General features: G+C 42.9%; 1 protein-coding gene across 1 annotated transcript in view; it reads left to right on the forward strand.

The window, feature by feature from the left end:
• CREG2 (cellular repressor of E1A stimulated genes 2) overlaps window positions 1-26,361 on the forward strand; it is a 44,402-nt gene that overhangs the window by 17,097 nt on the left and 944 nt on the right. The window contains exon 3 of the mRNA XM_056127446.1: window positions 23,441-23,554. Within this exon, the coding sequence (XP_055983421.1) occupies window positions 23,441-23,554 (114 nt within the window). The remainder of the gene's footprint in view (window positions 1-23,440; window positions 23,555-26,361) is intronic.

The following is a 26,361-nucleotide window of genomic DNA, read 5'->3' on the forward strand; positions in this document are numbered from 1 at the left end:
TCATGATCATCCTGTTGTTCATCGATTGCCTCGAGCAGGCACCAGTAACGTCTCCTTTGTCCTAGCCCTGAGATTTTAAAGTGCCATATTCAAGACTCTTTCAGGGTTAGGAGAATGAGATCCATCATTGTTACTGGTATTTGGCATATTGGGTACACCACGGGGAGTTTGCCAGACTCTGCTGTGTGGGCAGGTTACATTCGGTAGCCTGCCAGGTTGTCCAAAGTAAGAATGAGATAGTAAGATGTCGCGCAGCCACTTTCGGGAGCTGGATTTTATAGTCTCTGGGTCTTGGCCGTTGATTAGATTACATGGCGCCAGGGGGGTCAGTTGGTGGGTGTGATCCCTGCCTACTGGAATATGGAGGATCTGGGTGGAGGATGCTCAGCCCCGATCTGAGCAGGCTTGGAGATCTCAGCCCCGGGACCCGCATGCCTTTGTTCCTCTGCTGGTACCCTCCTGAGTGTGGAGAGTGATCTCAGCATAGTTGTGGCTGGTTCTTGAGGTCTTCGGCTGCCCAAGGCGGGGAGGGAAACTCAATCCGCCCACCTCCAAGGGGCCCCGGCGAGGACAGCCAGTGCGGGGGCAGGAGACTCTGCACTGTTCTCTTCCAGGAGCTGGGTTTTATAGTCTCTGGGTCTTGGCCGTTGATGAAACTCAACCCGCCCCTCTCCAAGGGGCCCTGGCGAGGACAGCCAGGCATGGGGGCAGGAGACTCTGCCAATAGAATACTATATAATACTATATAGAATACTATATAATAGAATACTATATAGTATATTATACTATAGTATATTATAGTATATAATAGTGTTCTAATTGTATTATAGCATATACTATAGTTTAGTATTAATATTATAGTATTTTATTTCTTAAAATAGTGATAAGTGATAATTAGTGATAAGTAACTGCTAATGTTATTAACAGTTGTTTTACTTATAGAAGTGGGGATGGCAGAGATAGGAAAAGGATGTACAACTGATAGTACCTTACAGTGTATGCCTCAGAGGTATACTAGCTGTGGCTAACACTTTTTCCATACCAAGCAGTGTTCTAGGTAACTGACATACCTTACATGTGTGACCCTTACCTGGAGTCTCACGAGAGAAGCACTCATATTAGCCCTTTGACAGATGGAGAAACTGTATCACAAAGGGTTTGAGGGTTTTCAGAATTTTTGTGCAGTTCCCATGGACACACTAATGGAATTTGAATTCATGCCTTTTGCCTGCACCCCATCTCCAGTTACCACCCCAGGCCTCCTTTCAGGGAGAACTGATGAAACAGCTGCAAACCCACAGAGGCACAAAAATGTTCATAAATGGTTTTAAGTGGTTTACGTATAGTCACCATTACGTGTGCTACACTGCAATGGAGGCAGAAATAATACTTGATTTAAATGCTTCCATACAAGTATATGTGGGTGACCTATTTGAATGTGAGAAGCATTTGCTTCCACATATATCACCGAGCATTTACTGAGGAATGACCCATGAGAGCACTACTGAGGATAATGATGAAAGATGATCCACCTTTGAGAGGAGGAGAAGGGTAGTGTATAAGACACGTTCAAGGTGCTGCATCCCGCCTTCTCCAGATGGAACCCCGATGACCATGAGCCTGCAAGCGGGCACCAGGACATTCTTTCCAAACTGCGATGGGGCCGCCCTGGCTCCCAGGCAACCTCTGATTCCAGAAGTCACGCCCACAACCCGCCCCCCAGCGCCATCTTACAGCACACAGCAACAAAGAAGAAAACCGGCTGGGGGGCCCCACAGCTCCCGGAGAATGCTCCAGGTCCCAAACAGAGCCGATGTCACCGGGAGGTGCCAGATGGGGTAGGTGCTACATCCCGCCTTCTCCAGATGGAACCCCGATGACCATGAGCCTGCAAGTGGGCACCAGGATATTTTTTCCAAACTGCACGGCCACTTACGCAGCTGCGCGACATCTCCTTATGTACAACGTGATCAATGGAAAGAAAATCATCCAACGTTTCTCCCTGAAAATCAGACTTAACTCTTTTGCAAACCACAACACCCAAAAGGAGAGAGAGAACAGAGGGGAATGCCCTGCCACAGACGCAGGGTGGGATGAGGGGATGGGGGTGGGAGGGGTACTAGGATCCGTGGTGGTGGGAAATGGGCACTGGTGGAGGGATGGGTATTCGAAATAAATAAATAAATAATAAAGAAAAAAATATTTAGGTTAAAAAAAAAAGACACGTTCAAATATGTCCTCATCTTTGTTTCCAAGTGCCAGGAACTGAACCCAGGACCTCTTCAAGGCAGGTCCTACCAGAGGGCTTCATCCCCAACCCCTGGAAATAATTCTAGCATAGGCTGAGTGTGTAAAGTACTCTAGGATATATTTTCTGTTGGAGATAAACTCGTGAATGAACCTCTGTCTCCTAATTTCACATGTTCTTCCTGCTCCTTCTTTTAACTGTCCTATGTGTGCCAGAGATTCCAAACTTCAACCGACTGAAGCCTTTCTTTTTTGTAATTTAATATAATTTTAAGACATTTTTAATGAATCACTGTGAGACATAGTTGCAGACTTACAAACTTTCGTGATTACGTTTCAGACATACAGTGATCGAGTATCCATTCTCCACCAGGGCCCATTCTCCACCACCAATGTTCCCAGTATCCCTCCCGCCACCCTCACCCATTCTGCCCCACCCCCCACCGCCTCTGTGGCAGGCACTGTCACTGTCACTGTCCTCCTGTTGTTCATCAATTTGCTCGAGCGGGCCCAGTAACGTCTCCATTGGAGACTTTTGTTGTTACTGTGTTTGGCATATCGAATACATCACATGTAGCTCTCTGTTGCTTGCCGGGCTCTCCGAGAGGGACGGAGGAATTCCCTTTTATTCTCTCTCTCTCCTTTTGGGTGTTATGGTTGGCAATGCAAGTACTATGTGGTCATCATGTTTGGTCAATAGTCTGCTTTCAGCATGCATCTCCCATCCAAAGCAAGCCCTCCAAAGCATCATTACTTAGTGTTCCCTTCTCTATCCCAGGTGCCTTTTCCTAAGCATGTGAGGCTGACTTCCAAGCTGTGGAGCGATCCACTTAGAGATAAGGGCCAGATAACAGTCCCATTATCTGGCTCTTATCTCTACTATCCTTGAGTGTTAGTCTTCTATTATGTTACTTTATATTCCACAAATGAGTGCAGTCATTCTATGTCTGTCCCTCTCTCTGTGACTCATTTCACTTGGCATGATATTCTCCACATCGATCCACTTATATGCAAATTTTATTATTTCATCTTTTCTAATAGCTGCATAGTATTCCGTTGTGTAGATGTAGCAAAGTTTTTTTAACCAGTCATCATTGAACACTCTGTTTTTTCCAGATGTTGGCTATTGTAAATGTGCTGCAATAAACATACAAATACAGATGTCATTTCTACTGCACTTTTTTTTTTTTGCATCTCCAGGATGTATTCCCAGCTTGCTGGGTCAAATGAGAGCTCAATTTCTAGTTTTTTGAGAGACTTCCATATTGTTTTCCAAAGAGTCTGAACCAGTCAGCATTCCAACCAGCAGAGAAGGAAAGTCCCCTTCTCCCCACATCCATGCAACACTGGTTGCTTTTGTTCTTTTGGATGTGTGCCAGTCTCTGTGGTGTGAGGTGATATCTCATTGTTGTTTTGATCTGGATCTCCCTGATGATTAGTGAAGAATAGCATTTTTTCATGTGCCTTTTGGCCATTTGAAATTCTTCTTTGAGAAAGTTTCTGTTCATTTAATTGCCCCATTTTCTCATGGGATTGGATGTTTTCTTCTTGTAGAGTCCAAACACTGTCTTGTATATCATTGATATTAACCCCTTATGAGAAGGGTATTGGGTGAATATCCATTCCCATTCTGTAGATTGTCTTTGTATTCTGGTAACTGTATCTTTTGAGGTGCAGAAGCTTCTTAGTTTAAGATAGTACCATTTGTTTATCTATTTCCACTTGATTGGTCAGTGGCTTTTCGTCTTTGAAGATCCCTTTATCTTCTATGTCGTGGAGGGTTTTGCCGACCTTTTTTTCAATGTACATTATGAATTCTGGTCTGATGTTGAGGTCTTTAATTCATTTTGATCTGACTTTTGTGCATGGTGCTAGGCAGAGGTCTGAGCCCTTTTTTGCACATAGCTGTCCAGTTTTGCCAGCACCATTTGTTAAAGAGGGTTTCCTTGCTTCACTTCATATTTCTTGCTCCCTTATCAAAGATTAGATGATCATATATTTGAGGGTGTGTGTAAGGATATTCAACCTTATTACACTGGTCTGAAGATCTGTCCTTGTTCCAATACCATGCTGTTTTAATTATTACCACTTTGTAGTACAGTTTGAGGTTGGTTCTTTGAGAAAATTTACAAAGAGAGAACCTTCTTTTTTTCCCCAAGACTTGCTTTAGCTTTTCATGGGCGCATCTCCCATATGTTCATATGTGTTGTTCTATATGTATTTCAGGAGTGTTTAATCAATTTCTTTGAAGAATGTCATGGGTATCCTTATAGGGATCACATTGAATTTGTGTAATGTTTTAGGAAATATTGCCATTTTGACAATGTTAATTCTCCTGATCCACGAACAGGGGACATGTTTCCATTTCTCGCGTCCTCTTTTATATCTTGAAGTAGCATCTTGTGATTTTCTTTGTACAGGTTCTTTATCTCCTTAGTAAAGCTGATTTCAAGGTATTTTATTTTCTGAGGCATGACTGTGAACGGGATTGCTTTTTTATATCACTTTCTTCTCTCTCATTCTTTGTGTATATGAAATCCATGGACTTTTGGGTATTGATTTTGTAGCTTGCAACTTTACTATACATCTCTATTGTTTCTAGGAGTTTCTTGGTAGAGGCTTTAGGATTCTCTAAATATAATATCATGTTATCTGCAAACAATGAGAGCTTAATTTCTTCCTTTTCTATCTGGATGCCTTTAATATCTTTTGCTTCCCTATATGGTATGGCAAGTACTTACAGTAATATATTGAATAGAAGTGGTGAGATTGGGCATTCTAATCTTGTCCCCAATCTTAGAGGAAAGGCTTTTAGTTTTTCCCATTGAGAATAATGCTTGCCATGGGCTTGTGGTAGATGGCTTTGACTATATTGAGGAAAGTTTCTTTAATTCCCATTTTACTGAGAGTTTTTATCATAAACCGATGCTGGATCTTGTCAAATGCTTTCTCTGCGACTATTGTTCATATGGATTTTATCTTTTCCTTTATTGATATGATGGATTATGCTGGTTGATTTGCGAATGTTAAGCAATCCTTGTATCCCAGAATGAATTACACTTGGTTATGGTGTATGATTTTTTTGATGAGTCATTAGATTGTTAATATTTTGCTGAGGATCTTCATATCCGTGTTCATCAGGGATATTGGCCTGTAATTTTCTTTTCTGTGGTGTCTCTGTCTGCTTTTTGTATTAGGGTTGTAAGTGTCTCATAGAAATTGTTTGGGAGTCTTTCTGTTTCTTTAATTTCTTGGAAAAGCTTGGAAAGAACTAACAATAGGTCTTTTTAAAATCTTTGGAAGAATTCATTAATGAATCCATCTAGACCTGGGCTTTTGTTTTCGGGAAGAATTTTTATAACTGTCTTAATTTTCTTCATAGTAATAGGTCTATTCAGGTATTCCAAATCTTCGTGGCTCACTCTTGAGAGGTTATAGGAATTTAGGAATTTATCCATTTCTTCTAAGTTCTCTTGTTTCATGGCATGCAGACTTTCAAAGTAATCTCTGATGATCTTTTGAATTTCTTTGGTTTCTGTTGTGATGTCACCATTTTAATTTTTGATTAGGTTTATTAGGGTTTTCTCTCTTTCTCTCTTTGTAAATCTTGCTAGTGATTCATCAATCTTGTTTATTTTCTCAAAGAACCAGCTCTTGGTTTCATTGATCTTTTGGATTGTTCTTTGGGTTTCCATGTTGTTAATTTCTGCTCTAAGTTTTGTTATTTCTTTCCTTCTGCCTGGCTTGGCCTCCTTTTGTTGGTCCTTTTCTAAGTTCTTGAGGTGTGAAGTCAATTTATTTATGTAGGCCCTTTCTTCCTTCCTGAGAAATGCTTGCAGAGCTACAAATTTTCCCCCTTAACACTGTTTTAGCTGTGTCCCACAAGTTCTGGTATCTCATGCCTTCATTCTCATTTGCTTCCAGTTATCTTCTGATTTCTTCCTTGATTTCCTCTCTGATCCAATCGTTATTCAGCATTGAATTTTTTTAATTTCCAGGTGTTTGATTTTATTCTCTGCGTCTGTGTATGATTAATTTCTATCTTCAGTGCATCGTGGTCTAGAAAGATAGTTGATACAATTTCTTTCATCCTGATTCTGTTGAGGTATGCTTTGTGGCCTAGCACATGGTCTATCTTGGAAAATGTTCTGTGTGCACTGGAAAAGAATGTGTATTCGAGTTTTTTGGGGGGTGGAAATCCCTGTATACATCTATTAGCCCTCTCTCTTCCATTTCATCCTTCAAAGCCAATACTTCCATGCAGAGTTTTAATCTTGTTGATCTATCCAGAGGTAATAAGCTGGTGTTGAAGTCTCCAGCTATTATTGTGTTGCTACCATTGTCCTCCTTGAAATCTATTATCAGTTGTTTGAAGTATTTTGCTGGTCCCTCATTGGGTGCATATATGTTTAGGAGTGTGATTTCTTCCTGCTGTACATATCCCTTGATTATTTAAAAAGGGCCTTTGCTGTCCCTTCTAATCTTTCAGAGTCTAAAATCTGTTTTTTTATACTAGCATGGCCATTGCGGCTTATTTGAGGGAGTTTTTTGCTTGCAGAATTGTTTTCCATCCTTCGACTTTGAGTCTGTGTTTGCTCTGACTGTTCAGATGTGTTTCTTGTAGTCAGCAGAATGTTGGATTCAGGTTTTTAATCTATTTTCCACTCTTTGTCTCTTAATTGGGGCATTTAGACCATTGACATTGAGATTATTGTCATAAGTTTTTTTTTGCCATCTTTCTGTAGAAGTTTGTTGTGCTTGTAGGATTTTTTTTGTCTTACAGTAACCCCTTTAGTCCTTCTTTTAGGGTTGGTTTTGAGTCTATGAAGTTCTTGAGCTGTTGTTTGTACATAAAATAGTGTATTGTTCCTTCGATTTTGAGTGAGAGTTTAGCTGGATAAAATATTCTTGGTGATACATTCATTTAATTGAGTTTTTTCACTATATCCCACCATTGTCTTCAGGCTTGGATGGTTTCCTCTGATAATTCTGCTGTAAAGCTAAGGGGTTCTCTTCTGTATGTGATTTCCTTCTTTGACCTTGCTGCTTAGGAACACCTGCAAAGTTTATTTGTGTTTTCAGGCTACCGAGAATATCCCACCCACCTGGCAGAGCCTGGCAAGCTATCCGTGGTGTATTCGATGTGCCAAATTCAGTAAATACAATGGGTCTCATTCCCCTGACCCTGAATATGGCAGTGTTGAGAAGGATATGGAAGGAGAGGCTGATAAAATCTCAAGGCTGAACTAGGCTGCAAAAACAAAGAAGGACAAAAATGACTGTCTGTACTTTCAATGCATGTACGCTGGCATCTGATGCATCCATTGAGGACCTGATAGTACAAGCATGAAAGATCAAGTACAATATCATTGGTCTGACCGAGACAAGAAGGCATCAATCACATCATGCCGTTTTCGACACTGGAGAAGAACTGTTCCTTGGAACATGCAACAAAAGAGGCGTCAGAGGTGTCAGTGTCCTTGTCAACACGAACTTAGCCATGAGCATTGATTTATTCGAAGGCTTAACAACCTGAATCAGATGATTACACGTGAATAGATGTGGCTCACTGCCGACAGTTTCTGTCTTCGTTGTCTACGCACCAACATCGAATTATGATGAAGGAGAAATTGAGAAGTTCTACATGGAGCTAGAGAAGTTCTATAAAGAAGACCACACCTTCTACAAGATCATTATGGGTGATTTTAATTCCAAGATAGTACCGAGAAGATCAGCCAAAGAACTCCACACCAGGACCCATGGCCTAGAATGGAACAAACAGGGTGACAGACTGACAGAGTTCATCATGTCGACCAAGACCATCCATGGTAACTCACAGTTCCAGAAGGCCGAATCTAAACGTTGGACATGGGAGTCTCCCGGTGGACGGTTCCACAACAAAATTGACCACATCATATTCAATTGACGGTTTTGCCTGACTGATGTCGCTGTTATCCCAAAATTCCAAATGGGATCAGACCACTGTCTTCTTCATGCAAAATTCTACTTCACAGAGTGGGGAGAAAGGAATGCAAAGTTTAAGAAGAGAACTCGCAGAACGACCACCAACTGGGAGCTCTTTGGGTCTGTTGTGGCAACATGGGAATATGCCATCATTGACAACATTGACGAGGAACATGATTGACTGTGCGAGGAACACCAAGAGAGAGATAACCACAAAAAAAAAAAAACTCCTGTCTTCGAAAACTCTTGAACTTATTCGCCAACATGGCTTGGCACATGCCTCAGGCAATCACAAGCGAGCATCCGAGTCACAAAGCAGTGCAGAGAAGCGATCAATGAAGACCTCAAAGAGAGAATAGCAGAAGTGCTGGTAGATGTGGCAGAAGCTGGGAAAAGCATTTGTAACGTCTGCCTGTCCTTCACCAATGACAAGCCCAAGATGACTGCCCTCCGACATCCTGATGGATCTATCACATCTTCCAGAAGGGCAATGGAAAAGATTATTCATGACTTCTACTCAGATCTCTTTAATAGCCACGCCCATCTGCCCACATACCAAATTCCTCAGGATGGATATGTCGTTCCCAACATTCTCCCTTTCAAAATCCGACATGCCATCTTGTCGGTAAAGAAACAAAGAGCACCTGACCCCGACAAGGTCAGACCCGAACACCTGAAGAACCTACTGTCAGTACTCAGTACTCATCAATACACTGGCTCAGCTCTTCACATGCTGTCTGAATGCAAGGTTCCGTCCCAATGGAAAACCAGCAGGACTGTACTACTATACAAGAAGGGAGACATCCACAACATTGGCAACTATCGCCCAATCTGCCTATTGTCTGTCATCTACAGGCTATTCACTTGAGTCATCTTGAATAGGATTGGCAGAACACTAGATGAAGGACAACCATGCAAGCAAGCCGGGTTCTGAAAAGGATTCAGCACCATCGACCATATCCACACAATAACCAAGCTCATTGAGGTTTCTCAGGAGTTCAAGGTGCCAATCTGTCTAACGTTCATTGATTTAAAGAATGCCTTTGATTCTGTTGAGATGGAAGCAGTCATCGAAGCCCTAGCCAATCAGGGTGTTCAAACTCAATACATCAGGATCCTCTGTGAGCTGTATTACAGATTTACTACCAGGATCTCACCATTCTACAAGGAAGTGATCATCCATGTAAAGAGAGGGGTTCCGCAGGGTCATACTATTTCACCGAAACTCTTCAGTGCCACCCTCGAGAATGTCATGTGTTGACTGGAATGGGAAGGAATGGGAGTGAAGATAGGTGGTCGGCAACTACACCACCTCTGCTTTGCTGATAACATCGTTCTAATAACACCAAACATCAGCCAAGCGGCACAAATGCTGACCAACTTTGACCGTGAGTGTGGAAAGGTCAGACTACAGCTGAATATCACAGAGAATATTCATGAGAAACAATCTTGTTCCTGACGTTCCAGTCACTCTCAACGGAACAACCATCTCCGAATCCAACAGTTATGTGTACCTAGGTCGAGGAGTCAACATGATGAATAACCTGGCACCTGAGTTGCACAGGAGGAAGAGAGCGGCTTTCTTCAAGAGCGTCAAAGAAATAGCTAAGAGGATGAAGAACCTCCAGCTCCGAGCACATCTCTTTGATTCCACTGTTCTTCCTGCATTAACATATGCCTCAGAGACCTGGACCCTATTAAAACAGGATGAGATTGCTATTTGGGTCTGTCAAAGAGGAATCCAAAGAGCTATGCTTGGAGTACCAGGCTTCACTCAAATGAAAGAAAGAATCTGGAGTTCCGACCTCCGTCAACGTTTAAGAATCAGGGACGCTGTCTTGTTTGCCAAGGCATAGAAAATCAGATGGGCTGAACACGTAATGAGATTTAGAGACAACAGCTGGACTAGAGCCATTACCGACTGGATTCCATGGGATGTAAAGATCGCGTGGCCGTCCACCTACGGGAACGGTCAGACTTTTTTGTCAAGACCCTGAACGATCAGTTTGAGGCTGTTCGTGTTCCTAGAACAAGCAGATGCCATTGGGCTATGCTAGCATGCAACAGGGATGAATGGAGATGTTACTGGCACCTGCTAGAGCAAATCCATGAGTAACGGGATATCAAGTGATCAAGTGACCTTGTTGCTTGCAGTATTGTGTCTCTATTTGTGGTATTCACCATTCTGATTATGATATGTCTTGGAGTCTTTTTTATTAATATCTCATTTAGCTGGTACCTGTCAGGATCCTTGGATCTGTATGCCTGCATTCTCAAGCTCTGGGAACTTCTCAGCAATGATATCTTTAACTGATGCTACTTCATCGGGGTTGCCTTGCTGTCCTTGTGGTTCTCCCATGATTCTTATGCTGTTCCTCTCGAGTGCATCTCCTAGTATTTGATTCTACCTAGAGCTATTTTGAGATCTTTCCTCATTGTATGTTGTTCCCTGTATGCATTCTGAAGCTCATCTTCAAGCTCACTAATTCTTTCCTTGGCTGTTGTCATTCTACTGTTGAGTGGACCCACCGAGGTTTTTTTTTTTTAATTTCATCTACCGATTTCTTTATTACTGACACTTCTGTTTGTAGGGCTAGAGCGATAGCACAGCGGTAGGGCGTTCACCTTACAAGCTGCCAACATGGCCGACCCGAGTTCGATTCCTCTGCCCCTCTCGGAGAGCCCGGCAAGCTACCGAGAGTATTCGATATGCCAAACACAGTAACAACAAAGTCTCCAATGGAGACGTTACTGGGCCCGCTCGAGCAAATCGACGATCAACGGGAGGGCCTTTACCTTTACCTTTACCTTATTTCTGCTCTCATTTCTTTCTTTATTTTATTGGCTGTCCGTTCTACTCTTTCTTTCATGTACTCCTTTAATTTACTGGATGCCTGTTTTCACCATTTCTTTGAGTTCATTGAACATCCTCAACATTTCATCTCTGAATTTTTTATCAAAGAGATTGTATTTGTGAATCTTCTGGGCTCTTCCTTTCATCCACTCCTTGTGGTGGGGATTTGTGCTGTTTCTTCATGTTGCCATGGTAGTATGGAGGTGGGACAAGGTGGGACCCTCCAGCTCACTATCAATGGTCCCCTCTTGCTGTGGGGGAGTTGGCTGTGTCAGTGCCTGAGCAGGTAAAGTCTCACTTCTGATGCAGTCCTAAAACTTTCTGGGGTTCTCCTCTGCCTGGGTGCTCTGGGGGACACCTTGGCCTAGAGGGGGGATCTTGCAGTTCCCTGGGTCAGTTTTCTGGTCACACCACCCCCAACTAAAGTCTTTAGTCTGAGTTTTATACTCCATATCTAGCTCCTTCCTGGATACCAAGCTCACTTTGAGTTCATTCTCTTCCATATGGTTTCTCCTCCTGATCTCCCCATGTGCTTGGCTGTTAAAAGCTGACACTCTGTTGCCACCCAAGGCTCTTCTTCTTTCTCACATATCACAACCAGTCAACAGGGTCACCTGGTGTACCACCCCAACTGTTCCTCCAGCTGGTAAATTCTCTCCTGGTGCAAGCCCCCTCTCTTGTACACCTGTATTCTGGAAATTTCTGACTGTTATCCCTGCATATCTGCTCTCCACACTAAAAATCCCTCCTCATCCTAAAGCCTTTTCAAATGCTCGTCTCATCATTTCACTCTCATGCCAAATAGTTTTCAATATTTTCCCCTGCTTCTTAGGATGACTATTTAAAATCTGAATGTGGTCGTGAGGGCTTACATGGTCTACCATAAGCAGTTCTAGCCTGTCTGAAATCATTCTCTGTCTAGTCTTCATCTGGGTCTTTATGGTCTTGTAACTTTTCTGCCCAGGAACTTTTGCTTCTTCTGTTTTTTTCTGCCTAAGTATTATTTCCTTCTTGCTCTTTTCCTGATTATCGCTTATTTGCCAGGTTTTAACCTTTCTTGACTCTCAAAACTTAGGCAGGTTTCCACATGATAATATTAAGCACGAGAAGCATTAATTGCATAGCAAGATCCTTGCTTTCACTCTCTCTCTCCCACTAGAGTACAATTCCCCTGAGCACAGAACAGTGTCCTCCAGCCATTCTATGAACAGCCACGGCTGGAGGGAAGGGCAGTTCCAGGAAGCCTGTCATGCTCTGCCAGGCTTTGCCAGAGAGGTCAGTTGTAGCTTGAGGCTGGAGTCTTCTGGCAGGGCACAGGATCCATTGAAATGCATGGAAGAAAGGGGAGGCATGCTTCAAACTGTATTTCCTAACCTGGAGGAGCAAGGGACATAGTAGAGCACATGATGCAGAGAACAGCCACCATTGGTGGCAAAAAGCAGTAATCCTACGTGAGCATTCTAGGATTCCCAGGAAAGTGCTAATGATTGGTGGTGCCAGCTGGCTCTCCTGCTCACCAGTTCAGTTACCTCTGTCTCTGCAGATGGTGATTTCTAACCTTGAAAACACTGGATAGATCTGATTTCTTCTAAGATGTGGGATAAAAATGGTAGATAGAGAGTTCAACAGGGCTGAGTACAGGCCTTGCATGCAGAAGACCAGGTTCAACTCCTGGCATCACATGATCCTCTGAATTCAGGGACTAACTCCTGAGCTCAGAATCAGACAAAGAAACCCTGTCCTCTGGACTCATCCCTGAGCATTTATGGATGTAGTCCATTAAAATTTTCAAAAATGGGAATGGGGGATAGGTAGGGTTGTCAGATGAGCTATGGAGTGCCTGTTTTACCTGAATTCAGAGAAACAAATACTCTTTATGCATGTGGATGGCCCAGATATTGCCTGGGACCTATAACATTGGTCACAGAAGTTGTTCACTTAACTTCCAAATTTGACCGAGCTGCCTGTATTTGTATCTACACAATCTGGCAAACAAACAACATTGTAGGACAGAAACCACATCACATTATCCCCTTCCTCCAGTTTCTGCCACATACTCAGCACCCCCTCCAAACTGTGTCTGTCACCTCCTCATGCATTTCCTTCCTTCCCTGAGCTTCAGCAACCTCCCCACAGAAACAAAACACAGTCCTTCTGTGTCTCTTGCCTAACCAGGAATCCCAAATGTGGTCAGATAAGGAAGGGCATTTGAAAATCTACATGCGTCTTTCTCTCTCTCTTTCTGCCCACATCGGTTAGGGTGCCCTGGGAGGGACCTTGTCATGATTAGAAAGTTTCATAACATGCCTTCTAGACCTGAGAGCAGCTCTCTAGTCTGCATCTATATCCTGCACTATTGCCACCAACTCTAACCAAGTGACACACAAATGCACAAAATCTGGAACTGCTGCTGGTATCATATTTATTTTTTTTACGAATACATATTCTTTGGGGAAAATTTGGGAGTGCAGTGCTTAAGGCTTAAGGCTTAAGGTTCTGCTTAGGGATAATTTCTATTTAATACAAATGCCCTTCCTGCTATATATCTCTCTGACCTGTGTGTGTATATTATTATTGCTCTGCAAAAGCGGAAGAGACAGGAAGCAAGCCAGAGTAGGAATCAGGAAATGCAGATGGGTGTGAGACTGTGGGTGGGAGGGCTGTGAAATGCTGCGTGGTGAGCAAGAGAAATCCAGACAGACTAGTGGGAGGTCCAGCAGGGAAACAAGGAGTTTCTGCAGAGCCTATGTGACTCATCCCCAGGCTGGGGAGCTAGGAAAGATCCATAAAGTTTGCACAAATCTAGACAGAACAGGCCACTGGTGGGTTCATAATTCTACACAGGCAAGATCTTTCTCTTATTTTGCTTTATAATCTATGCAAGAGGAAGCTTGCTTTTTTTGGTTTGAAGAACAGATGAGCTTTATAATAATATTCCTTAATTTTTGTTATCTGAGCTTCTGGCCAGCATATTTTTACTTTGTTAACTTAAAGTGATCTAATTCCAATCAAAAGCAAAGAAGCATATTATTTTTCTATGGTAGCAAGAAAAATATGTAGAGGGGGACCAGAAAGATAGTACTGAGTTTGGGCATTTATTTTGCATGTGGATGACCCCAATTTGATCCCAGCACCAAATATGGTACCCCAAGCACTGCCACAAGTGAGCCCTGAGAACAGAACCAGGAGTAAACCCTAAGCTCAGTGAGGGTGATGTCGGTGGGCCCCACGGGTGACTTATGTGATGCAGGAAGGAGAAAGATGGTCACTTTCTCCCCATTCGCCTCTGCCACCTGGGACCTAGGGTTACTAGGTTCTTGTCTCACCTCACAGAAAGGAATTTCAGGAGTAGACAAGCAGTGAAATAAATAGATTTTATTTGGAGGGTTTTTTTTAAGGTGTGGAGGGAGAGAGAGAGGGAGGGAGGGGAGAGAGAGAGAGAGAGAGAGAGAGAGAGAGAGAGAGAGAGAGAGAGAGAGAGAGAAATGCACTCAAGAGAGAACACGAGCTTCTCCAAGGGTGGAGAGAGCCCCTACATACATCCTAGCATTAGACATGAAAGCATGGAAGCACACATCAAGAGGGAAGATACGGGCTACACCACATGTGCTCAGGTGCCATGTGCTTAGCCACATGGGTGCAAGCAGCACATGGACTAAGGCCCTTCCTTTGTTCAAGGTGGTCTTTATAGGGTTTCTCCAACCTGCCCCCACATGGGCCTGTTGCTAAGGAGGTTACCAGGGGTGTTGGGAAAGGTGATGGTCTTCTTTGAAATTTCTTTCCTGGCCTTTTGTTCCAGCTGGAACTTCTCTGGGTCTGTTGCTGTAGATAGGTGAGAGTCTTATCAGGCCTTAGTTCCTGTTTTTTCTGTTTTCTGCAGAGCTGGCTTTTGCCATTGCCTTGGGAGGGGGCCTTCCCTGTCTACCTGCCTACATCAAGGGTTGGTTCCAAATCCCAGTCCACCCTCTCCAGCCCCCCCCCCCCCACACACAAATTGTGAAGGGTTATGATTTTACCATATTAACAAGCAAGTTAATTGTTTAGGGATGCTTCTTCCCCCAGCAAAGATGCTTGACATGTGCAGAGTATGGCCAACCAGGGACAACACCTGATGCCTGCACCCAAGCTTTCCAGACTCTTTCCAGGGCTCAGCATACTCTTTCAGGAGCCAGTCCAGGACCAGTCTTCCTGCAGACAGATAGCAGGTGTGTAAGTCAGACCTTTACCTCATAGCAAGAGATAATGGATGTGGGCTTCTTTCCATGAATATGCGGAGGATTTTACAAGTTCAGTGCTCAAAATAGGAAAAATCGCAAGTGCTAAGTAATTTTATTCAATTTTAAAATAAAAAATATTAACTATTCTCTCAGGTAGTACTCAACATACAAAATAAAATGAAACAATAGTGTTGGGGGAGTTTCTCGGAAGATTGGAGTTGGTGACAGCTCCTATGTGGTATAGCCATTGGTCCTGGGAGACTGCATCTGAAGCTCTTTATCAATGAGTGTGGGAACTGGTCTCCACCATCTGAGTTTTCAGTGACAGGATATACATCAAGACATACATGTACAGGATAGAACTGTGGTTCACAGACTGAAGCAACTTAATTAAGTTACATACTCTTCTTAGAAAAAAACGAGTCTCCATTTCTACCCAGGTTTAGACTCTGTCTTTTACCACAAAATTTAGAATTTAGATACTTAAGTAGAAAGTTTTACTGAAGAAGGATACTAAAGAAAATGTGGGTCTCTACAGTGCAAAGAGATCTCTTTTCAGACAAAAGATCTCTTTTGTCTTAGAATCTGTCTGAAGAGACAAGAGATCAAAAGTCATAGAAATCTGTGCCTTAAGAAAACCCCCCAAGTGCAGAGCCAGGAATAGCTCCTGAGCATCACCATGACTAGCTCAGCACCCCTTACCAAAAGGTAGAGGAGATGAGCATCTGCCTGTGTTAAAGTGTTTATTTAAGCGAGGGAGAAGGTGAGAAGACACTTCCTTAGGCAAAGGGAGAGGGGTCCAAAGGGAGGAGGGGGGGCAACACTGTTTTTCTTTCAAAATCTTTTCTTATTCTGCCACATTTTCACCTTCTCTATTCTATCTGGCACTCCTCTCCAAAGTATGTGGGTGGGAAGATATGTGGTGTCTAAGGTCTTGATCATATTTTATCATGGGTGGCCATGGTAATTCTAAACTGTGAAGCTATTGTGACTTTGCTAATCTTAATCACATAATGAACTAGAGTTTGCTCAATGACCGTATATTTGACCTATTCTTGCTCCCCTGGTTGTAGCAAAGAGACACTATAGAGTGTTAGAACTCCAGGAATTTTTACTATCATAGGTTAGGACTGTTGCTGGACTCGGAGCCTCATTACTGGACAGTCTATTGGCTTTGCTTCACCTTTCCATGCTGTCTCGTGTGATCAGGATCTCACACATACCATTTGCCATCTGTCTGCCTAACAGATGTATTTTCAGCTTACAGAATTAAGTTGTATGCACAGAATTAATGTATCATTGTTCTTTTTGGTGGAAAAGCATTTCCAGAGGTGCTAAGGAAAACCCCTACCAACACACCCAAAAAGGAAAAGAAGAAAAAGAAAGTTCTTCTATTTTTTATAGATATGAATAGTCCCAATATTTTCTTTTATAGATATATTTAGAAACGTGGGGTTTTGGGGTTCCACACCTGGCAGTGCTCAGGGTTTACTCTTGATGGTGCTTGGGAGATACCATTGGTGGTGCTAGGGGATCAAACAGGGGTGGCCGTGTGCAAGGCAAACATCCTCCTCACTATCTCTCAGGCCCCTAGATATTTAAGATTTAAGTGGAAATTATGAAATCTTTTCTTTGGTGTACAAATATATATTTTTACCACTTTCATTTTGTTTCTGGGTGGAATTGTTAAGAGTATGTTGTCCCAAGATACTTGTGGTTTGATATAATTTTGAATAAAAATTGGGTTTTTATTTATTTATTTATTTTACTTTTTCATTGAATCACTGAGATAGACCCTCAGAAAGCTGTTCATGATTGGATTTCAGTCATATAGTTTTCCAACACCCCTCCCTCCACCAGTATACATATCCCAGTATCAGTGTTTCCACGTACCCTCCCATCACCCCCACCCCTCGATTTTTGGGCATTGTGGTTTGCAATATTGTTACTGAGAGGTTATTAAGAATATCCCTTCACCAACTTTTAACATTCAGATATCGTCCAGTGCAATCATTCCCTGCTATTATTGTCATACTGGTCTCTTCTCTATCTTTCCTACCCTCAGCCCCACACACATTTGTGGTTAGTTCCAACTATTGAACAGTGCTCCTAGCCCCTGTTTTCCCTGGTTCTGGATATTAGTCTTCTACTATATATTATTTTTATATACCACAAATGAGTGCAGTCATTCTATATCTGTCCCTTTCCTTTTGACTCATTTCACTCAGCATGATACTCCCCATGTTCATCCATTTATAAGAAAATTTCATGACTTCATTTTTCCTAACAGCTGCATAGTACTTCATTGTGTAGATATGCCAGTTTCTTTATCCATTCGTCTGTCCTTGGGCACTCAGGTAGTTTCCAGATTCTTGCTATGTGAATAAAAATCACTTAACTTCTCGTTAGTCGTCGATTTGCTCGAGCGGGCGCCTGTAACATCTCCATTTGTCCCTGTCGTGTGCTAGTGTAGCCCAATGACATCTGTTCGCTCCGGGAACATGAAGGGCCTCAAACTGATCGTTCATGATCTTGACGAAGAAGTCTGACCATCTGGTAGGTGGGCGGCCACGCGGTCTTTTGACATCCCCTGGAATCCAGTCGGTAACAGCTCTAGTCCAGCGGTCGTCTTTAAATCTCATTACGTGACCAGCCCATTTGATTTTCAACACCTTGGCAAATGAGACAGCGTCCCTGATTCTTGATCGTCGACGGATGTCAGAACTCCGGATTCTTTCTCTCATTTGAGTGAAACGTGATATTCCAAGCATAGCTCTTTCTATTCTTCTTTGGGAGACCTGAATAGCGTTCTCATCTTGTTTGCGTAGGGCCCAGGTCTCTGAGGCATATGTTAATGCAGGAAGAACAGTGGAATCAAAGAGATGTGCCCAGAGCCGGAGGTTCTTCGTCCTCTTAGCTATTTCTTCGACGTTCTTGAAGGCGTTCCAAGCCGCTCTCTTCCTCCTGCGCAGCTTGGGTGCCAGGTCATTTGTCATATTGACCTCTCGACCTAGGTACACATAGCTGTTGCATTCAGAGATGGTCGTTCCATTGAGAGCGAATGGGGCATCAGGAATGAGGCTGTTTCTCATAAACATTGTCTTCATAAGATTCAGCTGTAGACTGACCTTTCCACACTCACGGTCAAAGTCGGCCAGCATTTGTGAGGCTTGGCTGATGTTTGGTGTTATTAAAAGAATGTCATCAGCAAAGCGGAGGTGGTGTAATTGCCGACCATCTATCTTCACTCCCATTCCTTCCCGTTCTAGTCGTCGCATGATGTTCTCGAGGGTGGCACTGAAGAGTTTCGGTGAAATGATATCACCCTGCCACACCCCTCTCTTGACATCAATGATCACTTCTTTGTAGAATGGTGAGATCCTGGTAGTGAATCCGCAATACAGCTCACGGAGGATCCTGATGTATTGGGCTTGAATGCCCTGATTGGCTAGGGCTTCAATGACCGCTTCCGTCTCAACAGAATCAAAGGCCTTCTTTAAATCAATGAACGTTAAACAGAGCGGCATCTTGAACTCCCGAGAAACCTCAATGAGCTTGGTTATCGTGTGGATATGGTCGACAGTGCTGAATCCTTTGCAGAACCCGGCTTGCTCGCATGGTTGTCCTTCATCTAGTGTTCTGCCAATCCTATTTAGGATGACTCGAGTGAACAACTTGTAGATGACAGACAATAGGCAGATCGGGCGATAGTCATGGATGTCTCAGGCCAATGTCATGGATGTCTCCCTTCTTGAACAGTAGCATGGTCCTGCTGGTTTTCCATTGGGATGGAACCTTGCATTCAGACAGGTAGCGAGTGAAGAGCCGAGCCAGTGTATTTATGAGTACTGACGGCAGGTTCTTCAGGTGTTCAGGTCTGACCTTGTCTGGGCCGGGTGCTGTTTGTTTCTTTACCGACGAAATGGTGTGTCGGATTTCGGAAGGGAGAACATTGGGAACAACATATCCATCTTGTGGAATTTGGTATGTCGTCAAGTGGACATGGCTATCGAAGAGATTTGAGTAGAAGTCATGGATAATCTTCTCCATTGCCATTCTGGAGGATGTGATCGATCCATCAGGATCTACAACTGGTCTCATTCACCTGACCCTGAAGGCTTCACTGACATGGCAGCACTGAGAAGGATGAGAAAGGAGAGGCCGGCAAAATCTCAAGGCCGACCTAGGCTGCCACAACGAAGGAAGACAAAAATGATCGTCTGTACTTTCAATGCACGTATGCTAGCATCAGATGCATCCATTGAGGACCTGATGATACAAGCGCGAATGATCAAGTACGACATCATTGGTCTGACCGAGACAAGAAGGCACGAATCTCACCATGCCGTTTTCGACACTGGAGAAGAATTGTTCTTCGGAACAAGCGATAAAAGAGGTGTTGGAAGCGTCGGTGTCCTTGTCAACACAAACTTGGCCAAGACCATCGATTCATTCGAATGCCTAACAACCCGAATCGGACGTTTACATTTGAATAGATGTGGCTCACTGCCTGCAGTTTCTATCTTCGTTGTCTACGCACCAACATCTCATTATGATGAAGGAGAAATTGAGAAGTTCTACATGGAACTAGAGAAGTTCTGTAAAGAAGACCACACCTTCTACAAGATCATTGTGGATGATTTTAATGCCAAGATAGGACCTAGAAGATCAGCTGAAGAACTTCACATCGGAACCCATGGCCTAGAATGGAACGAACAGGGTGAGAGACTGTTTGAGTTCATCATGTCGACCAGGACCATTCATGGTAACTCACAGTTCCAAAAGGCAGAATCTAAATGATGGACATGGGAGTCTCCCGGTGGACGATTCCACAACGAAATAGACCACATCATATTCAATCGACGTTTTTGCCTGACTGATGTCGCTGTTGTCCCAAAATTTCGAATGGGCTCGGACCATCGTCTCCTTCGTGCAAAATTCTACTTCACAGAGCAGGGAGAAAGGGCTGCAAAGTTCAAAAAGAGAACTCCCAGAATGACCACCAACTGGGAACTCTTTGGTACTATTGCGGCAACATGGGAAGATGCCATTGTTGACAACATTGACGAGGAATACGATTGACTGGTTCAGCACCTCCACGAATGTGCGAGGAACGCCAAGAGAGAGATAGCCACAAAAAATCGCCTATCTTCGAAAACTCTTGAGCTAATTCGCCAGCGTGGTTTGGCGCATGCCTCAGGCAACCGCAAGCTAAAGTCCGAGCTCACAAAGCAGTGCAGAGATGCGATCAAGGAAAACCTCAAAGAGAGAAGAGCAGAAGTACTGGTAGATGCGGCAGAAGCCGGGAAAAGTATTCGTAACGCCCGCCTGTCCTTCGCCAACTACAAGACCAAGATGACTGCCCTCCGACGTCCTGATAGATTGATCACATCCTCCTATGTGAATAGTGCTGCAATAAATATAGGAGTGCAGATGGTATTTCTGAAGTGTGTTTTGGGCCTCCAGGGTATATTCCCAGAAGTGGTATTGCTGGTCAAGTGGGATCTCAATTTCGAATTTTTTTGAGAAACATACATATTGTTTTCCAAAAATACTGAACCAGTGGGCTGGAGTGATAGCACAGCGGGTAGGGTGTTTGCCTTGCAAGCAGCCAACATGACCAACCCAGTTGGATTCCTCTGCCCCTCTTGGAGAGCCCGAAAAGCTACTGAGAGTATCTTGCCTGCACAGCAAAGCCTGGCAAGCTACCCGTGACGTATTCGATATGCCAAACACAGTAACAATTGTCACAATGGAGACGTTACTGGGTCCGCTCAAGCAAATCGATGAAAAATGGGAGGACAGTGACAGTGACAGTGACTGGACCAGTAGGCATATCCAACAATGAAGGAGAGTCCCTTTCTCCCCACGTCCATGCCAGCACTGGTGCTTCTGTTCTTTTGGATGTGTGCCAGTCTCTGTGGTCTGGGATGATATCGCATTGTTGTTTTGATATGCATCTCCCCGATGATTAGTGAAGAATAGCATTTTTCCATGTGCCTTTGGCAATTTAAATTTCTTCTTTGAGAAACTTCCTGTTCATTTCATTGCCCCATTTTCTGGTGAAATCAGATGGGGTTTTTTGTTTGTTTGTTTGCTTTTTGGGCCACACCCAGTGATGCACAGGGGTTACTCCTGGCTCTGCACTCAGGAATAACTCGTGGTGTTGCTTGGGGTCCATATGGAATGCTGGGAATCAAACCCAGGTCGGCCGCATGCAAGGCAAACACCCTACCCGCTGTGCTATAGCTCCGGCCTCTTACATGCACTTTTTAATCAGAATTATTTATGGTTATCTAAAAGAAAAAGTAACTGATTTGCTCGTCAAGACTTTTTGACTGGTACAAAAAGTTGCTTGTACTAATACCAGTGGAATTTCCCTATCAGGTAAACTTGAGAGTTTAACAATTAAACCAGATGATAGAAATCTTTACAAATATTTAATTTCTGAGATTGTTGGCCACTTAAATTTTCAGAGCTACTCAGTGACAGGGTAAATAACAGGTTATGTCAGGCAAAATAATGATTACAGGCTGACTGAATTAAGACATCACCCAGATAAATGTAAAGATATAACATTGCAACTATTTTGAGGGCATATCTTACTTTTTTCCCAAATCCTTTGTGAAAATTCATTGGTATTAAGTTTAGTAGTGGGATTTAATTGAGTACTTTTAAAATGAGGGGTTAAAACCTATACAATGTGGTAGATAGATATTTTAAGTAAAAAAGATAATGGATGGAAATCTTTGTTAAAGGAAAAGAAGGAATTCTGTATTAAAATTAAATTGGTTAAGTATAATGATAAGTTATTGGACAGAATGTGAATATAAAAGCACATGTAGAAAGTTTGAGGGCTCTGTTTAAGAAAAAAATTATATATGTTCAACAAGGGATTGCCCTGACACAGAGGCAGGGTGAGATGGGAGGGATGGGGTTGGGAGGGATATTATCCATGGTGGTGGAAAATGGGCACTGGTGGAGGGATGGGTATTTGATCATTGTATAATCGAAACCCAAGCACAAAAAATTGTAAATCTACAACTGTACCTCATGGTGTTTCACTAAAAATAAAAAATAAATTAAAAAAAATAAAATAAAAAACCTTAAAAAATAATTCGAAAGGAACATGAAAAAAATTATATATGTTCAAGCTGAATTGTAAATTGAGTTTTGATATCTGTAGTATATAAAATATAATAAAATTAGATTTTAGCTTTTACTTTGCTAAGAAGACAAAAAGTATTTTAATACTATGGTGAAAGTCTTCATTGGTCTGCCTAAAAAATTACTAAAGAATTAGTGCATCTAGTTTTATGACAGCTAAGTTTTTTATTACTAGTATTGAAATATTTGCTTCTTTGTTAAGTTTTGTCTTTTAAACCTTTTAATACCTGTGAGACAAAACTTCTCAGAAATAAAAATTCTCTTAGTTGGTTAAAGGGAAAGTAAATATGAGAGGTCTTAAAAGAGATCCTAAGCAATGACTTTTCCTGTAATAATGACTTTGTCAACTTCTAGGAAGAGAAACATACATGAATCAGGCCTATTTGACATATGAAGACTTCACTGAGAAACATTGTGACATAAGAAGACATCTTTAAACTTTTTTGAAAAATTGGTTTTGGAGCTAGAACTTGCAGTGCTCAGGGCTTATTCCTGGCTCAGGAATCATTCCTTGAGGGACTGGGGTGACTATATAGGGTGCCAGGGATCGAACCCAGGTAAGCCTTATACAAGGCAAATTCCTACCCACTGTACTATCGCTCCAGTCCCCCTGTTTAACCTTCTTAACATACTCAGCCACCGCTGGATCTAGATAGATAATCACACTGCTCCAGTCGAGCTATTGATGTCATTTTCAAAGAATGATGCCCCGAGAATAGTACTGGCAAGGCAGTACAGTCTGTCCAGTGGTTCTTGACTAGGGCCAGCCTGCACATGCGCACCTCTGATTAGGGCATCTCCGCTATTATCTGATGCCCTGAGAATGCACTGGACATCTAACTTACATACTTCTCACCCTGCCCGTGAAATGTAAACACCTGAATGATATGACCAGCAATGCAATTATGTTTAATTTTATAGAAAATTATCAGTGTTTGAGCCTAATGGTCTATCCTCATTTTTATTAATGAAAAATGTTATTGACTTGCAGAAAATCTATTGTCGACCCAGAAGACCCTCGGTGTGCCCGGTTGACCCTTACTGGCCAGATGGTGATTGTGCCACTGGAAGAAGTAGAATTTGCCAAGCAAGCAATGTTTTCAAGGTTGGTCTCTGCATTTTGGTTAGTTTTCCCTGAAATATACTAATAACAAAGCAGATAGCAGAAACGATCTGAGCTGACCTTCAATAGAGCACTACCCAGCTCACGGCCTCTGGATTGCAAGAGGTGACTTAAGAGCCCAGACCTTGCAGTGGGTTGACAAGATGTCACATGCTTGTATAGGTGTACCCATGCAAATCCTCAAATGCTTTACTTCCCCAGTGGAAAGAACAAGGTTTTTCAGTACAATCAGTTACCTTGCATTTTCAAATGTCTGCTGTAAGCATAGCAGAGTGTCAGAGGTGAGAAAAAGTGTCTCAGAATGAGCCTCTTAGGCCTGTGTCTGAACCACTCCTGACCCACCATTAACCACATTGGACTGTTTGCAGATACAACTCAGAAGTCAAAAATATAACTGGCATGTCCCAGGATGAATGTGCTTGTTCAAGTTCGAGAAGCATGCTTGTAGGGGGTCCAAATGAGTGAGCATGTGAACAAGTGTAGACATCAGGGATGCTCAGGGTAAGGAGAGGATGTGCATGAAGGGTGGTGGGTTTTGGGGGCTGCCTTTTTGTGGGGGGATGGTATCCGTGCAGGTCATGCCTGGAACAGCAGGTAACCCCACAGTGGCATGGGCCGTGAAAATGGGTGAGGTGACACTTGTTTAAGTTAGTCAAAGAGTTACATGAAAGCAGGGGGGAAATTGAATGAGTTATTAACAGACTCATAGGGATGGACAAATAATACATATGGGCCAATCATCCAATAAATAGCCACAGCAAAGGAAGCCCGTTTTCTCACTGCCTTGGAGAGGGGATCACAAATTCACCAAAAGGAGAAAGCAAGCACAGTTCTGGAGTGGACTGGAATCTGCTGTGTTAAAGTGAATTTACAGTTTTCAATATCTAAAGCATCTCTTTTTCAGAAAAACAATCACTCACTATTTCCTCTGTAAATACCTTCTGGGAAGAGAATAAACAGAAAGAATCCCCAAATCACACCCAAGGTTTATATCACCCCCATCACTGGGAAGTGGGGAGTTGCTGTTCACCCACTTTGAAAAATACTGAACCAGAGAAATAAACATTGATGTGTGTGCAAGTGCATACACTTTATTATTTTATTTTCTGTTGTTGTTGTTGTTGTTGTTGGAGTCACACCTTGCTGTGCTCAGGGCTTTCTCCTGAATCTACTTTCAAGGATCACTCCTGGCAGGAAGTCTAAATGGGATAGCTGGGATAGAACCCAGTTCAGCTGTTTGGAAGGCAAGTGCCCTACCCACTGAACTCTCTCTACAGGCCCTGCATACACCTTGCTTTTTTTTTTTTTTACTTTTTGGGTCACATCTATGGATGTTCAGGGGTTCCTCCTAGCTCTGCATTCAAAAATTACTCCTGGCAGTGCCTGGGGAACAACATGGGGATCGAACCTGGGTTGGTTGCATTCAAGGCAAACACCCTACCCACTATACTATTGTTCCGGTAACTACACCTTACTTTCAAGCCCATCCATTATTCCTTTGTCCCAGTCTCTCTTCCATGGGACATGCAGGCAGACAAGGTCAAATCTTAGGTAAACCCCTGGGTTCATGACTTTCACCTCCCACTTTCCTCAGGCAGCAGGCAATGATGTTACCGAACTTTCTACCAACGCCTGTTCCTTAGCTCCTGCACTGAGTAAAGTCATCTCTACCTTCTTTTAAATGACTCACAGGTCTTTCTTCCTAAGGTCTTTATGTTGGTGAAAATATTCCCATCACTGGTAGGTTCTTCTCATTGCAAAAATATTAACATGACAGAGTTGGGCTTATAAAGTTGATTTTATTTTTCTGAGCACAGTGGAAGGCAGTTATTCAAATAGGAAAAGCACCGACCTTCATTTAGATGATGTAGCAGGTTCCTTGCTAACCCCAGAGGTCCAAGCAAAGATCTAGGACTTTGCCTTGCCACCCTATACTATGGTGTATTAAGGGAGGTCATAGAAATGCTTAAAATGCTTTTGTTCAGTGTCCTGTCCTGAGTGGGATATGGGACAAGAAGAGAAGTAGTCAGAATTTTTAAAAGCTTCTTAGTTTGTCTTCCTGCCCTGTGGTGCCCCATCTGGCTTGATGAGATGTGGTAGCAGTGACAGTGACCAGAGCAGCCTCGTATGTGCAAAATGTGAGAGAACAAAATACATTAGCAGTTATAACATAACTGTTAAACGTGGTGTAGCACACAGCAGAGCAGTTCAGCAAGGGCGACACTAGCAGTTCCACTGGCACTCATGTAGTGAACCCAAAGCCAGTGTCCCCAGGGTTGATTGCATTAAGGACCTGCCCCTTATTTACAGGTGCCAAAATGTGTTTCAGTTGTGAGCACAGAGCCAGCTTACTTAAAATAACAGCAATTATCACTAATTATTCCATTATCTTGGCCACACGAGCATTTAGGGTGTTAGCTCATCAGCTCAATTACTTACTTGCAGATGTTTAGAGGGATATAAAAGTTTTAGACTATACTTTCAGCTTCTCTGTAAGTTTATGGCCATGCGATAGCGCAACAGTAGGGCATTTGCCTTGCACGCAGCCACCTCTGCTGAGCCGGGTTCGATTCCTCCACCCCTCTTCAGAGAGCCCGGCAAGTTACTGAGAGTATCTCTACCCGTGACGTATTTGATATGCCAAACACAGTAACAAGGAGTCTCAAAATGGAGACGTTACTTCAAAACACATTCGTTAGAAATGGATTTTTTCATTTGCAAGAAATAAACTAACCTATCATTCCATTGGCATTGCTGCCCCTCATCTTCCCAGTTTACATTTCCTTCTA

This window comes from Sorex fumeus, unplaced genomic scaffold (assembly GCF_029834395.1).
Source record: "Sorex fumeus unplaced genomic scaffold, SorFum_2.1 ptg000006l, whole genome shotgun sequence".
NCBI classification, from domain to species: Eukaryota; Metazoa; Chordata; class Mammalia; order Eulipotyphla; family Soricidae; genus Sorex; species Sorex fumeus.